This window comes from Panicum virgatum, chromosome 3K, assembly GCF_016808335.1.
Source record: "Panicum virgatum strain AP13 chromosome 3K, P.virgatum_v5, whole genome shotgun sequence".
NCBI classification, from domain to species: Eukaryota; Viridiplantae; Streptophyta; class Magnoliopsida; order Poales; family Poaceae; genus Panicum; species Panicum virgatum.
Genome location: NC_053138.1, coordinates 6,044,409 through 6,061,471, shown reverse-complemented (window position 1 = coordinate 6,061,471; position 17,063 = coordinate 6,044,409). Strand labels below are relative to the sequence as shown.

Below are 17,063 nucleotides of genomic sequence, written 5' to 3'. Positions count from 1 at the left end.
CGCGCGTGGAGTTTTGGCGGTTTTCTCAAAACCGGCCACCTACCCGGGTTTCGCGGACCCTCCAAAACCATGGATCGGATCTTCATTTACGTGGCGGCATCGCGGAGAAGACTTCGATCCGAAGAAAGAATCTCGGCCGTCGGATGAGGCCTTGTATCTTTTTCCGGTTTTGCCCCTACTGGCTTTCTAGTGTCTAGTTAAGTCTAGGGGTAGTTTAGTCTTTTAGTCCTAGAGTTAGTGGGCATAAATATCCCCTCACCCACTCTCTCTCTTGCTCTTCGCCTGGCATCCAGAAGCAACCGCCCCCTCTCTCACAGGCGTCTCCTCCTTCTCCTCCCTCTTCCTTCCTTCCTCTCTAGGGTTAGGATTTTAGGGATATGGATTTTTGAGACTCTTGTATAAAATTGATCGGGAAAGGAGGCCCTCTCCTCCTTGTGCCCTCGGGGCTTTTGAATTCGTATCAATTTCATACATCTTGTGTCTTGTTTGGTTGAAATTTGATTTTCCCGTGTCAATTCTTGTGCACGAGATGAGGGGTTGTTTCTTGATGATCACGTGACTCTTTGAAGTGATTCTAATCCATCTAGCCTAGTGCTAAAACCCGCGGAATCACGAGTCCCTTCGAAACGACGTTTTTGTGTTCTTGAGAAAACCTCGTTCTTGCTCGGGAATTCCTCGATTCCTCCCAAACCATGGAGTGATTCGTCGATTCCTTCCGTGGACATGTTCACAAGTCCTTTGTGATCATGCCTACAAAATTTGGTGAGACTTGGACTTGATTTGGCCCTTCGATCATCAAGTTTGTCAAAAGTCGCGGGCTGAAAAATTCGTTTCTGGGCACGTGTAGATTTTTTCCTATCATCGGTTAAACCGGCGCTTGTGATATGTTGCATCGGATCAACCGGTGAGTTGGTTTTTCGGCTATTAGGGTTTTGGTGTTTGGTTCGATGCACCGGCGTATAGAAGTCTCTTAGCATCGGTTCAACCGATGTTCAGTTTGATCCGTTTTGCAGTCTCTCTGGACAACTGCACCGGTGCTTTGGATTTAACTGCATCTGTTTAACCGGTGCTTGGTAAGTCAATTTTGGAGCCTCTCTGGACAACTGCACCGACGCTGAGTGTTGATTTTGTCGGATCATCCGGCGCACTATCGCCGGTTGAACCGACGGTGTTTAAACCGTAGCGTCGGTTTAACCGGTGAGTGCTTCTTCTTTGCTACCGGCTCTGTGACGTCGATTGAACCAGTGAAGGTTTTCTCCACATATCGGTTTAACCTGTGTTCATATACTGTGTCTGTTTCGCACTGTTTCTTCGTGTTTGCTTCCGCGTTTGTTCTCGTTTGTTCCTAGGGCCGTTGTCTGCTGGTGTAGCTCCTCCATAGCTGCTCCACACTTTCCCTAGGACTCTAGGGTTTGGGTGCGCACTGAGATTTTAAGCCGAGCTTCCGATTGCGATAATTTTGAATCGGCTCCCATTCACCCCCTCTGGTCGCATTTTGGGTCCCTCAGTCGCTGCTGGAAAGTAAGCAGAAATAATTTGAGATACAACTAACACAGTATACTCGACGGACCCATGATCCGATCTGATCTTTTTCATATACATATTATATGTGAGGAGATGAAGAATACTAGTAGGAGTATTCGTCACATACTCACATGACAATTGACAAGTGCTCAAACGTACTATACATTACCAGCATGCATCGTTAGGTTTGTGTCCTCGTGGGGTATAGCTCGGTTGGCTCCACACACCTGCCCGGACCCGGGTGCTGGCACGCTGCTGGGCGCGGTCTCTCTGCATGCGGCGCGTTCCAGGCCGTCACGCACGGTGGCACCAGTACATCTCGATCTTACCTATAGTGAAAAAAGAAATTAGTAAGAATGGCATGGTGCGACAACCGTTGCTTTTGCCGCCGTCTGAGGCTGCCGGCGCGGCCAACCACACACATTTAACTACTCAACTGCGCCGGCCGGAGGCCCCGGCGCCGGCCCCGGCCCCGGCCAATAGCCATGGAGGCAACCCTCATCGACTTGCAGTAGGGCCAGATCAGGTTAGGTTAGGTCAAGGGCGTACAGAGGAGGGCCTTTCCCAGGCAGAACAGAAGCCCACGGACACGGCGGTCCGGCCGGCCGGCAGCGTCCCGCCTGGCTCCTGGCCCGCGGCTCGCGTGCATCATCCTCCACCAATGCCTGCCACCCCTGTCGGCGAGGCGCGGCGTCGCCATTATATTGATGCAGCTCATCTAGCTCCACAGCGTTTGGTCGGGTCCGGTGCTCGCAGTCGCAGCAGCAGCAGCAGCAGCGAGCCCCACAGGCCACAGGGCAGCAGGCAGGCCAAATGCAGGTTCGATGCAGTCAGTATTGCCTGCTGCTCTCGCTCTGCTCTCTTCGGCTGTGGCAGACTGGCCGGCCGGCGGCGATGCACGGCGACATACGCGTACAGGGAGCTGACTGTATGTATGTATCGCGTTTGCTTCTTGCGCGGCGTGCACGGGCAAGCCTCCATTCCACTGTCCATGGATGGAGACATGCCCAGTGTGCAAGGTTTTGCATGCGCGGCGTCAATGGCGGTGGCCGGCCGGCCGGGGGCCGGGTTCGCGCGTGCAGTGGTCCCTCCCACTGGTTCGGTTCGTGGGCCCGGAATGTGGTAAATCGATCGAGGCACGCACCCATGGATCAGTGTGCGTGCTTGGCCACGGCGCGACGCGACTACAAAAAGAGTGGTGCCGCTGCGCGTGTGTTGGGGATGTAGATGTGTCAGACTGTTGGAGCTAGTCGACCAACGCCGTGTTTAGTTCCAAAAATCAAAATTCCAAAAAAAAATTCGGCATCTGTATAGAGACTTAAATCTAGACAAAATAAAAAACGCATTGCGACTGCTGTCTGTAAATCGCGAGACTAATCTAATGAACCTAATTAGGTTGTAATTAGACACTAAATTGCTACAATAATGATACAGTAAACAATCTCTAATGACGGATTAATTAGGCTCATTAGATTCGTCTGGCGATTTACAGACGAGTTCTGTAATTATTTTTGTGATTAGTCTATGTTTAGTACTTCAAATGTAGAAAGATGTCCTTTCAAAAACTTTACGGGAAGCAATTAAACACGGCCCAAGTTTAAACCTGTGCCTCTATCACTGCTGACCCACTTCCTCATAATCACCGTGTTCGGCTGGAGGCTGGTGCCTCTAGCACTACAGTATTCCTCTCTCACATTCCTCCAGTACTAGCCTCCAGCCACCAGCCAGGTAACAGTGTTTTTCTCTCACACCACTCCAGCTCCAGCCTCTAGCTTCAGCCTGCCGAACACGGTGAATACATAATATCAACTACGTACACCTCTGACTCTAATATTTAGATAATTTTGTTGCTACCGTAGAATATAATCAGCTATTTTTGCTGCCATCAGGACGAGCACAAAATTAGAAATATATTTGAAATCTTATAATAGGAAACAATCCATACTTAGCCATAATGGTCCAACTAGGTCGGAAGAACAGTAAGAGCCCAAGAGTAGCCCAATCACTGTACACAGGCAACGGGGGAAGACGCAAAGGTCACATGGGTTGGGCTGCAAATTGAGATTCCCAGTAGCCACCAAGCCCATGGACACAAACCAAGGATAATAGAATGCCAGTCGATCCCAGAGTTTTCTGGGCTTGCATTTAGTTTGGCTTTCTTCTTTCATCAATCAATAGCGTAAAAGGCCGTTTTTTTTTTCATAGGAAGCGGTTTTTCCTTTGAGAAATCGGCAAGAAAAGGTCGTGCTTGTGCATATGTTGGCAATGTCACTCCTCTCAGTTCTCTGTCACTGTCTCGATTCTGAAACTGAATGATCATAGTTAGCTTATTGATATCCCTTTCACCAGCGTATCAATCTCCTCACAACCCAGAGCATGCAGGCTACCAGCTAGCATCGCTGTCATGACGATCTTCGGCGACAGCGAGCACCGATCAGGCGTCGTCGTAAATCATGTGTGCAAACCGCGTACCTGCCAATAATTCCATGGCTTGCTGTTACCAATCATGGAAATGGAATGCAGATTAGTAGGTGAAAGTGAAACCTCTCTGTTTCTTGTGCAGCTGTTGTCCCTTCGCCGGCCGTGGTTGCAATGTTGACTCTGCGCCGCGTACCCCGCCGGCCGGTGATTTTGATAATAAGGCATTCCTTCAGTTCCCCAGCACCGTGATTGCAGCTAATCGCCATCGCCGTCCACTTGTGTCAATCTTCGTAACATTTCTGCTTTTTTAGGACACCAACGACATGAATTTCTTATAGCAGCTGTTCAGGTCAAATCGAGGTGACTGTTCATGTCATGTGTAGTCGGAAGACTGACATGAGAGAACAGAGTGATTGAAAAAAATAAAAGTTAGTCCATTTGACAGAATCGTACGGTGATCAAAGTAGAAAGAAAAAAATTCAATTTACCCCCTCTACTATAGCCAAAGTTTGAATAACCCTCTAAACTATGCCATTTAGTTTTTAGTTTATTTTTACCCCATAATACAATTTATCTTTTTTTGTTTCTCTATACACAAGTTTAATTTTAATCTTAAATTTTTCAAGATAGTAGTGGACATCACAATGCATATTTAGAAAAAAAATTTATAATTTTTTACAATTAGTTTTCATATAATTTTGAATTTCATTGATTAATTTATTATTAAATACCATAACCTGTCAAAATAATGATAAAAATATGATTATTTTTTTCTAACATGTGTTATGGTGCACTATTATATTGTAAAATTTCAGCTTAAAACGCCACCTATGAATAAAGAAATAAGAAATACAAATTATATTAGGGGGTAATTTGAATCTGTCGGTACCCTGCAACTGGGGTACCCACTCCTACTGTGCCAAGACTCGCATAGTTATCCGTAACTACGCCCTAAGGAGATGAGCAGCCGGACCCCTGGGGTCCGACTCTATCTCACCGGACCAACGGTCCCGGACCCGCTTCCCGCTCGGGGACGGGTCCGGTGTCACCACGTGTCCCAGAGGTGGAAATGCTCAGCACCTGTGGCCGCGGACCTGGACCCCCGCAGGTGGGTCCGGGACCTCCACGTGCCATCTGGACTCCCACAGATGGGTCCGGGACATCCACGTGCCTATCCGGACCCCCGTGAGCTCTCGGCTCAGCTAGCTGCTCGGGAGGGGTCCGGAGCCGCCACGTGTCACGCAGACGCGGGCGCGGGCGCAAGCCTTCCGCTGGAAGCTCTCTCACCTACCCGCATTAAGTGCGAGCGATTGAGGCATGCTCTGCTGCCGCTGGGCACGGGGCAGCTTTGTCAGTCCACACTGTGGATCGCTAGTTACCGAGGCGGCTTGTCTGTTACCGAGGCACGCAGCAGTGTCTCAGCGCCGCGCGCGTGGGCGACGAGTCATGATGATCAGCTACTAACTGGAGCAACAGTGCACGCTGCTACAGAGGACTGAGTCAGTAGTTTGGCGCTTCATCATGACCTCGACGTGCGGCTCCAGAGGCTAGACTCTACTCTGACAGGACAGCTCAAGACCATCCCTGGTCAGAAGCTACGCACGGAAGCCGATGACAAGATCTCCGGATCTGAGACATTGAAAGCCAAAGTGTAGTTTATAATACATTGCCGGGTCCACATGTCGGGGCCCCGCTCAGTGTACGTGCTCCCCTTGGATATATAAAAGGGAGAGCACACCCGCTAGAACACAGAGACTCTGGACACTCTCACAACACAGGCTCGGATTCACTCCGAACAATCTCGTTCTCATCCTCTTGAGAGCACAAGCAATACAACACACAGTGGACGTAGGGTATTACGCTCCGGCGGCCCGAACCACTCTAAACCCTCTGTGTTCATCGTGTTCTTCCACCGAGATTGGGCTAATCCTAGCTAACCCCCCCCCCCCCCGAGTACCCACCCGGCTATGGGTTTGCACACCACGACAGAATCAAATGCTATAGTTTAGGGGGTAAAATAAACCAAACAATAGCTTTTGGGGTTATCTAGACTTTGACTATAGTTGAGGGGAGTAATTTAGACTTTCTCCAAGTAGAAAATACCTGAAAGTATCTTGATTAAAGTATCAAGTGATATAAAAATATGGGACCAAGTACCAAAAAAATGGGACCGAATACTAATTTAATTTAATTTTTGTAAATACCTTCCATAAATCAACGGCTAGAAAAAATTTAACGCAAAAGTACCTAAAAGTATATATTGGTACTTTACCATCATTGTAACCTAACTAAGAAAACATCACGTAGTACTGTTAAGAGTATAGTAGTATACTGTACAGTACTGCAAGCATAAGTTTTTTTAGGGAAACAACGGGACGAAGAGTCCCCACCTGAATTTTCATTCCACAGATCCCGGCAAGCCGGTGATGGAAGGGTGCAAGGCACCAACAAGGTTTAAGGCCCCTCAGCCGAGTTACAAGAAATTTGGGAGAGACTAGAGACAATATGAACAACAGAGATACACAAAGAAGGAGAAAAACACAACTCACTAGCAAATCAAAGGCTAGCTAAGACCGAAGCTGACGACAAGCCACCGATCATCTGCTAGCACCACCACCGAAACAGCATGCTTGCCGGAGTCATTGGGACCATTGCATCCACACCACCTCTCGTATCTACGCCGCTCCGCTCTCACCCTCCATCCGAGGGACCGCCCTGCGGAGTGGGGACTAAAGGAGGTGCAGACCGCGCAAGCCACAACTCGCCGGAGAACGACGACCTTTCTTGGGAATGATGGTGACACCTGCGGCACATCCGAGCTCCACGTACTACCATCTGACGCCGTCCAAGGGGAGGAAGCCTTGAAGGGGAATGGCGGAAGAGGTGGAAACACCACTCGGCGTTAGATTTGATGGAACCACCAGGAAGAGCGCCGACGAAGCAGAGGCGCCGGGAGATGATACTAGTCGAGCCACAGCAACCGCCTGCAGCTAGAGCAAGCAAACTAAGACGAGTAGCGAGTACGAAGACCCCTGAAAACTGCCAACCCGCTGCAAGATCTTCTAAGACGGTGCCCACAGCTAGGACACGACATCAGGGATGCCGCCACCGCCCGTTCGGTAGAACCGGAGCAAGGGGTTTCACCCGAAGATCAAGCGAGAAGGAGCAAGACGGCGCCTCCAGGGAGGATTGCGGCGCCAAAGGCGTCGCCGCCATCAGCCCGAGAGCGAGCAAGGCTTTCGCCAAGAACTCCTTCACGCCGAGATGTGAGAGGAATGGAACAGGGGGCTTCAGAACTATCTACCTCACCGGCACCGGGGATTGGGGAGGCCTGCTTGGCCCGCCACATGGGGTCGTCCGGCCGCCGCGGACGCAGGCCAGGCTGTGCAAGCTGCCGCACGGGAGGAGGCTGCCGTCACGGACCACCTCCGTAGCCACCCGTCGCCCGACGCGCGGTCCGTTGCCGCGCCGCAGCACCCCATGGGGACCCAGATCCGGGCGCGAAGCATGGGGCCGCCGCCCAGAGGTTGCGCCCGCCGCCGCCGGTTCAGGCCGCACGCTCGCAGCCGCTCTGCCGCAGCGGGGGAGCCCGGACGCCTGCGGCCGTCGCAGCAGGGAGGCAACCGCCAGATCCGGGGCAGGAGGCACGAGATCCGGCCAACGAGGGCCCGGATCTACCCGCCAGCCACCGGAGTTGAGGGAGAAGTGGAGAGGAGGTGAGGGGTGGAGATGCGGGGAGGAGGGGGGTTGTGGGGACTGCGGACGTAGCTCACTTGAGCGCCGCCGCCGCCGCCCGCCGGAGAGTGGCGGCGGCGGCGGCCGAAGGGGAGGCAGGAGGAGGCGGCGGGGAGGGGAGCGGTGGTCGCCTCCGAGTCTCTTTGCGAGGGAGACGACGTGGAGGTCTCTCTTTTTCTTCATCCCTCCAAATGGAGGTCGCTTTGTTCTTTCTCACTAGCTGTTTTCAAGCATAAGTTTGTTTGCCAACAAAGCATCACATATTTCAGTTCAGACACATTTATCCTTCTCGAAAGAAAATGTTGTGCATTGTTTGTGCACAATTATTCAGACATGCTATCTTGTGTTTGTTGACATTAGTACATCAGAAAAGAAAATTTTACTTCTGGAATACTTCATACAAGATGTGTCTGGCTATATATGCGACGCATCTAACCATCATCATCTTGATGTAACAAACCAACAACCAAACGTGTCTACCTTGCTCTCTTCTGTGCACGCATTGCAGGACACAGGAAAACATGCCCCATACGCTTGTTTTGCGAAACATCATCATCAAGAGCTCAAGACCAAAATGTTTCTTTTTTTGTCACGCACATCATGTACAAATTACAATTATTAATTAAGACCTTATAATTGTTGGGATCTCAGCTTCTTAGATACCCAAACAGGGAGCATGAACAATATGAAAATGGCAATGAAGATAGACAATTCTCCAGCAGTAACCAGAAAATTCAACCTTTTACACTGTGGAGAGATGGGGTTATTTATACCTCTAGCCCTCGGTCAGGTTTTCCTAAATTGCCCCCTTCCAACTCATTTACAGCTCACTTACAACCGGTTTTGGGGTAAAATTACAAGGTTAAAGGTGTACAAATCCGACCTTCTTACGTATTCAGGTGTTCAAACTCGACCTTCTCACGTATTCACGTTTTACATGCACGTTTGCATCAAACGAAGGTCTTCGTTTCCTTCGGGAAGCTCCGGAGGTCACGACCCTGAAGGTTCCGTCAATGAGCGATCAGCCGTCACCTTCGTTCCCGAAGGCAATCCCCTTGCCCGAAGGTCCTGGTCTTCGAGCTTGTGCTTCAGAGTAGCCATTCGTCACCTTCGGCCGCCCGAAGGTGAGATCATTCATTCACCGAAGGTCTTGGTCTTCGAGCTTGTGCTTCTGAGTGACCATTTGTCACCTTCGGCCGCCTGAAGGTGATATCCTTCATGACACCGAAGGTTTTGGTCTTTATGCTTGTGCTTCTGAGTGACCATTTGTCACCTTCGAGTATGCTCGCCTTCCTCTCGTTGGAGCCCTGCAAACGAGTTAGGAGCATTTCCGACGGTGGTGACTTGACCGGAAGGTCCAATCCCCAACAATAATTGCGATTACAAATAAAGCGCACAAATCAAGTTGAGGGGATGGCGGGGAAATTGCAGAGAGAAAGAGAGAGCATCTTGTGCGCATATGATTGGCAGGCACATGCATGGCCTGCAGTTGAGATGCCTGCACATAGCAAGAACTAACACACATTCTCCTCCAAGTAGAGAAGGCATGCAAATAAGTACACATCTTCCCTTCAGGCCTAATGATGATGGCCACACGACAATTACAATTGGTAGGAATTTAAATACCATCATTGTGCTAGCTGATTGAGCGAAGACCTCAACAACTGAAGTATCTTGGTGTCACAATCAATGTCAAAGAGTATCCTTATTAGCTTGTACCTTCTTAATTATCGCTGATTTAGAATATCTTTCGGATTTAGTATGGGCAGATATTTGTGTTTCCTTTCTCTGAAACTAATCACGGCCAGAGCTTTAGGAGGGTTTATGTATTGCTCGGAACGTTATGTAAGTGGAATCGTCAAATAGCTGAAAACTTTTGCTTAACGAGTGGCGGTAGCTTTGACAGTAGGTACTAGTACATCCTGCTTACGACTTGTTAATTTTCACTGTTACTGCTGCTTGCTGAAACAAAATAGAGCAAAAAAAACGACACCCACTGAAAACTGAGTGACCGCACCCGTTCAGAGAGCCCGTAAACAAGAGATAAAAGAAGAGAAATACATCTGCTGATGGAGACATAGGAATAAATAAATGAAACACCCAACTGCTGTAGATCATCAGTTGGATATAACATATATATCCTTGGCCTGCACTCGAATGATCAACTCGTCAATGCAGACAGCAGGATCGCGTACGAGGGCATGTGCGGCGCGGATTATTCTATCACACGCCACGGCCCCTCATTCTTTATCTGCCTCCCCGGCCTGTCTGCTCTCACTCTCTGCCAGCCCATTGGCCTCTAAAGCGAAATTAACTTGGGAGCTCGAACGCGTCCCTAATTGTGGTTAGTGGACGTTGTCAACACTCCTCCTCCTGATGAAGAATAAAATCATCAGTAGCCAGGCCGTCAACTCCATAGTACTGACTCAGCTAATATACGTCTCCTTGTCTGATCTAGCAAGTGGCCTTAGGTGAATGTCAGATGCCAAGCATTTCCTCTTTTAATTAATTGTTTCCAGGGCCGCCTAAAATTGCAGTAAGAAAAATAATTGTCCATCTCGTGGATGTACAGTATATTTTTTTTATTTCTTTCAACCTACAGGTAGTTTGTAGTGCAAAATAGGAGCTCGAATGCGTATAGATTGCCGGTGCAGACTGGCAGGGCCGGCGGCCAAATCAGGGCGCTCCACTTGGCTGCCGCCTATAAAACTTTGAGAGCTCGAACGAACGGAGCCAGCCCATGTGACTGATTGACGAGGACTGAAGCGTGGGCGTCGCTAGCTGCTCGTGAGCTGTCCAGCTCCTGCATCGTACGCGCTCGACGATAAATTTTAGCTTCTTGGTAAAATCGGACGATCGGGCGAGATTGCAGCTAATGGAGAACAATAACCTGGTCAGCTCAATGAAACAATGGTGGGGTTAGGATCGCCGGTAGAGGACATGATCAATATACCTGCGGCCGTGATCCGTTACCACCTCTAAACACAGTGTGTTTGGATTCTACTATGGTTGAGATTTTATCTATTAACCATGTCACCTTAGGTGTAATAAATCAGCCAAAAGATTCCATTTTGATGTTAAAATTACCATGTAATCATGAGAAGTTATACAAGTCTCTGGATGGGTCCACCATGGTCAATTTGGAACTGGCTTCGCCCCCTGATGCTTGGAGACAAATATGGAGCCACCAGAGCGTCGAGATTCACATCATCAATCAAGATAGACGCGAGATAAGTTTATTCCACGACAATATTTTACCCCCACAGCGTATATATATATATATATATATATATATATATATATATATATATAAACACCTCCAACTTGCGCAGAAATGAAAAGATATATCCGAAAGGCACGCGTGCGTCCTCGGTTGTTTTCTTATCCAAGGAGAGGCGAAAAGCTATGCGCGCGAGCTAGCGACAAGGATGTTGCTGTCGCGCAGGTGAGGACGGAGCGAAGCGAGAGCGCACGTGAACATACCATACGTAGTACGTGACAGTGTGCTATGATCACTGCGTACCCACACCTCAGAATTCGAACCCTTCCATTCCACTGTTGTGGTTAATCAGCTTTCTCTGTTTTTTTTTCCCCTCGCCCCCGACCCCGACAGAAGGAAACGAGCAGAGAACACGACACGGCAGAGGAAAAAAAAAGTTGTACTCGATTCCAACCGTGCGATGTGTCCCGCCCGCCCAACGCCGCCAATCACGCTCGGCCCAGCGGGACGCTGCGCTGTGGGCTCAGGGGCCCACCGCCGTGGGGTCAGGCTAGCTTGTAGTGCCCCCACCCCCCACGTTGCTGGCGACCTGGATGCTGGAGCCTCGGAACACGACGCCAGCACCGCGGGTCCGCGGCGGTGAATCGGCGGCGGTAAAGAAGCAGCCGCCGCCCGGTGCGGTGAACGCGGGGGCTGGATCTGACGCGTGGGGCCCACCGCCCCCGCCCCTCCGTTGCCACAACATGGGACGGTGGGACTGACGCTGACCCGCGGGGTCCACGCGGGGGAGTAAAAGTAAAACCGGGGTCACCCGCCGCGGAATCCCACGGCGGCAGGCGGTGCGGGGCATGCAAAAGGTGACGCGCGCTTTATCCGGTGGAGTCCGTTCCCACCACCATCCCTCCTCTCCCGCGGTCAAAAGCGATGGCGGGGCACCGCACCGCGCGCAGGCCGACGCCGCCTCGCCTCCTGCGTCATCCTCCCTCGACGCCGCGGACAGGCGGGCCCCTGCTCCCGCCGCGTCAGGCCTCGTCCACCTGTCGGTGACCGTGCCCGTGAAGACTCCCTGTGCAGGACACGGCGACCCGACCCGACCGCGCTCGCTCACCCGACCCGACCCGATACGAACGCTGTCGAGCGAGCCGCGCCCGCGCTGTCACCTTCCGCTTTACCACCTCATTCCCCGCTCCCCTCCTTCTCACTTTCCATTTAACGCTCGACCTGCCCAGACTCCCGCTGCTGCCTGCTGTGCTGATACCCTCCTCCCCTCCCCCCCATCGTCTCCCGCGGCCGCCGCTAGCTTGATTGATTGATTACTAGCTTACCTTTCCTGCGATTCTCTCTCTCCACGCGAATCGAGCGCGAAGCATCTCGCCGTCCGTCTCGTCCTCCGCCAGTCCACTCTTCCGCGCTAAGCAACCGGGCCGGCCCCAGCTCCCAGCCCCGGAGCCGGAGCACCGGGGGTTCCGGGGCGCCATGTCGTCGCCGACGGGCGCGCCGGCGCCGACCACGCCGCCGGCCAACGCGACCACCCCGCCGCCGCCGGCCCCGTCCGCGCCGCCGCCGTCCGCTCCGTCGGCACCCGCCCCGCCCGCGCCGTCCCCGCCAGCCCCCGCCGCGCCCCCGCCCTCCTCCTCCTCCACCCCCTCCGTCCCGCCGCCCGCGACCCCCGCCGCGTCCCCGCCCGCGCCGTCCTCCTCCACCCCGGCGACGCCCTCCGCGCCCTCGCCCTCCTCCTCCCCCGGTGCGGGCACGCCCGCCGCGCCGTCCCCGCCCTCCGACACGCCCTCGCCGCCGTCCTCCGGGGGAGGGGGCGGCAGGTCCCCCTCCACGCCGTCGTCCGGCAGGTCGCCGTCCACGCCGTCCGGCCACTCCCCGCCCAAGTCCCACTCGGGAGGAGGCAGCGGCGGCGGCAGCAACGGGCCCTCCACGTCGCTCGTGGTGGGCGTCGCCGTCGGCGGATTCGTGCTGCTGCTCCTCGCTAGCTTCATCTGCCTCTGCTGCCTCCGTAAGAAGCGCCGCCGCGCGCCGCCTCCACCGCACTACGGGTACCCGCCGCCGCCTCCGCAGCCGTACAAGGGTGAGTTTCAGATCTCTCGTACTACACCTCCTGTGTCCCGTGCCTGCCTGCCTGCCTGTCGCTGTCTAGATCCAGATCTGACCTGCGGGACGGCGTGTCCAGTAGCTACTAGTCACGTAGCTGTCGGTTTCAATTCTTGCCTTCCCTGGCAATTCGGGTGGCGGTGGATCTTAAGTCGCGGCATGAACATGGGTGTTAGGTGTGTGAGTGCCCGATTCTTCGCGTAGCTCTTGTTGACATGTGCAAAGTAGGTTGAAAGTATTAAGTTCCACTAGGTATACATGCTATTTTCAATTTCAAGAGAATCGGACCTGAATTTCGTTTTCATTGATTGATGATCCTTACTCGGGATGGTAAACCCCTAGCCACGACAAAAGTTCAACAATAAATTACTCCGAGATTACATCACCTGGTAACTGTTGATTGGTGTCAAGCCTGCTATCTAAATCAAATACCAGCTGAACTTTGAATAATATAAGTTGTTACGAGATGGAGACATAATTTATCTCACATGATGTTTTATCTTACCGCAGAGGATCCATACGGTGGAACATACCAAAACTGGCAGCAGCAAAATGCACCTCCTCCACCACCTGAACATGTTGTCAAGATGCACCCTTCACCTCCGCCAGCATATGCCAACCGCCCTCCACAGCCACCGCCACCTCCTCCACCGGCAATGTTAAACAGTAGCGGTGGGTCTGGTTCTAATTACTCTGGTGGCGAGATCCTACCTCCACCATCCCCTGGCGCTGCCCTTGGCTTCTCGAAGAGCACATTCACGTATGAAGAGATGGTGAGGGCAACTGATGGATTCTCTGATGCTAATCTCCTTGGACAAGGTGGTTTTGGGTACGTTCACAGAGGATTGCTGCCTAATGGCAAAGAGATTGCTGTAAAGCAATTGAAGCTTGGAAGTGGCCAGGGAGAGCGTGAGTTCCAGGCTGAGGTTGAAATTATCAGTCGAGTACATCACAAACATCTCGTGTCTTTGGTTGGTTACTGCATTTCTGGAGGCAAGAGATTGCTTGTTTATGAGTTTGTCCCCAATAACACATTGGAATTCCACTTACATGGTATGCTTTTTCTTCCATTTTTGCTTCACCATCAGTGATCCTGCATTTCAAATATTTGAATTTTCTACCTGGTTTCTCTTTGAGACCATGTTACAAAGTTTGATTAGCACATCTAAGATTGTTCAGTTGGAGGAAATTCTATAGCCTGTGACACTTAGCTAATAAAAAGCTCACCTACTTTCCTTTGGCACGAAATAATTGCTGGTTTGCTATTCATCATAGCCACCTTCTAGCCTTTTCGATGCCACCATGTCCTGAAACAAAAAATCTGTTCAGCATGTCACTTTGACAGTATTTGCTTTGTCTTTTTTCATGTACAAAATGGCAATCTACGATAAGTATCTTGCTTGCACAAAGAAAAATCCCATCCCCTATAGGGCAATCCATGGATTAATTAAATGCTTATCCTAAAATTTGATTGAGACATGCACGATATAAGTTAACTGCTATTTCCATTTGTTTCATTTTCGCCTGCGCATTGTTATGACATATCTGCACCTTCTGCAGGGAAAGATCGACCGACAATGGAGTGGCCCATTAGATTAAAGATTGCTTTGGGTGCTGCCAAGGGTTTAGCGTACCTTCATGAAGACTGTGAGTTTACATCCAGCACTGCCATATATATTTTATTACAATATCTCTTTTATTAAATTTAGATATATAGGAGGACCTTATATATAACATTTTCTTCATGTGCAGGCCATCCGAAGATCATCCACCGTGATATAAAGGCATCAAACATTCTTCTTGACTTCAAATTTGAAGCTAAGGTATGCGCTGAGTTTTCTTTTCTCTGTCCGTTTCTGTTAAAACTGAAAATATGTCTTAAGCAATTCTTATTTTGCATTTACCACCTTGACAAAGCTATATTACATTAGGACATTTTGGCAGTCCACAAATCATCTCTGTTACAAGTCTTGAATGATGTTGTAATGTGGTTTCTGCTATTTACTCTATTTTGGTAACCTTAAAGTTTTACTTGCTTTGAATTTTTTTCATTTTATTGGATTTTTCAATAATCATATTTGATGAGAAATTATACAGCCTTCTTGCTTGAATGTCTAGACCACTTTTTTTTTTTTGAGCTTCACTTTAACTAACAAGTGACTCTACAGGTTGCGGATTTTGGACTTGCAAAATTCACTACTGATAACAACACTCATGTTTCAACAAGAGTAATGGGCACATTCGGGTATGTACAAAAGCTACTTTGTAATTGAAGTATGGTGTTAGACATTATAGACGTGCTGCATACACCATTGTTCGACTGAAATTCTTGTAGCTGTGGATGCCATTACTTATGTAACTTACACTAGGTCGACGATATGGTTAATCTTCTTAATGATAAAACACCCTAGAGATTTTGTAAATTCAACATTTGCATCATATTCTCAGCTAGCATGAGAGTTATTCCAACATTCAACTTGCTATACTGTAGTATTAAATATGTCTTGCTAATATACATCTTCCTGGCATTAGGTATTTGGCACCTGAGTATGCGTCTTCTGGCAAGCTCACAGAAAAATCAGATGTATTTTCATTCGGTGTCATGCTCCTTGAGCTAATAACTGGACGGCGGCCAGTTGACACAACCCAAACATATATGGATGACAGCTTGGTTGACTGGGTAATTACTTCAAACATCTTTTCCAGCTTTGATGTTTTCAAAATGCCTCTTAACTGCTAGGTCAAAACGAAAGTTTTCTTCTGTTTTTTTGGTATGTCAAGTAAAGACAATTAGTTTTGCTGATAAGTTTCATGATTTATCTCGTTTTTAAGAGAGTTTATTTCTGACTTCTATCAGTCAAGAAGCATATTTCTGGCCATTATGTTGTATTGTTGTTAATAAATGTTATGGGCTTGTAGTCTTGTGCTGCCTTGAGAAAGTATCTGCTGTTTGGACTATTACACTGTAATCTTCCTGAAAGTAACATTACTGTACCATCTGCAGGCAAGGCCTTTACTAATGAGGGCACTTGAGGATGGTGAATATGATTCTTTGGTGGACCCTCGGCTGGGCAAGGACTTCAATCCTAATGAGATGGCAAGAATGATAGCCTGTGCTGCTGCATGTGTACGCCATTCTGCACGTCGTCGTCCACGCATGAGCCAGGTAATTCATAAACATCTTTTCAGCTGTCCTAGAAAGTATCCGTAAATTGCCATCACACTTTTCGTTGTTAATTTCTACAACATCTACTTTGGGCATTGTTAAGTGGGACTATTCCGAATCGAGGTTTTATAGCTCATGATTTCTATAATTATGAAAGTTACTGTGTTGATGATGAAATGATGATGTTCTGATTTCTGAGGTCGAACTTTGTTCACTAGTTTGAATGATGAAAACATGTTACATGCCACATTTAGATCCATACAGCTTGTGCTCATATTCACTTGGTGGTCTAATACTAGTCTGCTGCCTGATTGATGTTCAGGTTGTTCGGGCTTTGGAAGGAGATGTGTCATTGGAGGATCTCAACGAAGGTGTCCGACCTGGTCACAGCCGCTTATTCGGTTCGTACAGCAGCTCTGACTATGACTCAGGCCAATACAACGAAGACATGAAGAAGTTCAGGAAGATGGCATTCAACACCAACAACTACACCAGCAGCCAATACAGCGCCCCGACCAGCGAGTACGGGCAGATACCGTCTGCGTCGAGCAGCGAGGGCCACCAGACCCAGGAGATGGACTCAGGCGCGATGAAGAAAAGCGCCTATAGCGGCTACAGCTCAGGATACAGCGGAGCCTCGTGAGGGAATTCCCTTTTCTCTTTTTTCCCTCTTATTTTTTTTCTTTGTCCTTATGACATCTGTTGCAATTTGTAAAGTCTGGCCGAGTTATATGACCAAAGTCGCTGACTTGCGTGTGGTGTACCCGAGTATAGCTTTTGGTAGCTGGAATCGTTGATTCTTTCATAAGTATGTTCTTGCTGTGCCCGCCAACGTTTGCTGTGCAATTCAAATAGAGCTAATTGACTGTTGATATGTATACCCTGTTCTTGCTT

The 17,063-nt window shown here is 49.7% G+C and overlaps 1 protein-coding gene across 1 annotated transcript; it reads left to right on the top strand.

The window, feature by feature from the left end:
* The first annotated feature begins 12,104 nt into the window (after positions 1–12,104).
* LOC120697086 (proline-rich receptor-like protein kinase PERK1) lies at positions 12,105–17,063 on the top strand. The gene is made up of 8 exons (XM_039980221.1): positions 12,105–12,980; positions 13,514–14,056; positions 14,564–14,650; positions 14,756–14,826; positions 15,172–15,248; positions 15,536–15,683; positions 16,008–16,169; positions 16,492–17,063. Exons 1-8 carry the CDS (start codon positions 12,377–12,379, stop codon positions 16,810–16,812), a joined length of 2,013 nt encoding a protein of 670 aa, XP_039836155.1. The 5' UTR covers positions 12,105–12,376; the 3' UTR covers positions 16,813–17,063.

Coding starts and splice junctions, on each gene's coding strand:
- LOC120697086 (XM_039980221.1), top strand. CDS start 12,377: ATGTCGTCGCCGACGGGCGCGCCGGCGCCGACCACGCCGCCGGCCAAC. Junction 14,827..15,171: donor ACTTCAAATTTGAAGCTAAG/GTATGCGCTGAG, acceptor GTGACTCTACAG/GTTGCGGATTTTGGACTTGC. Junction 16,170..16,491: donor GTCGTCCACGCATGAGCCAG/GTAATTCATAAA, acceptor ATTGATGTTCAG/GTTGTTCGGGCTTTGGAAGG.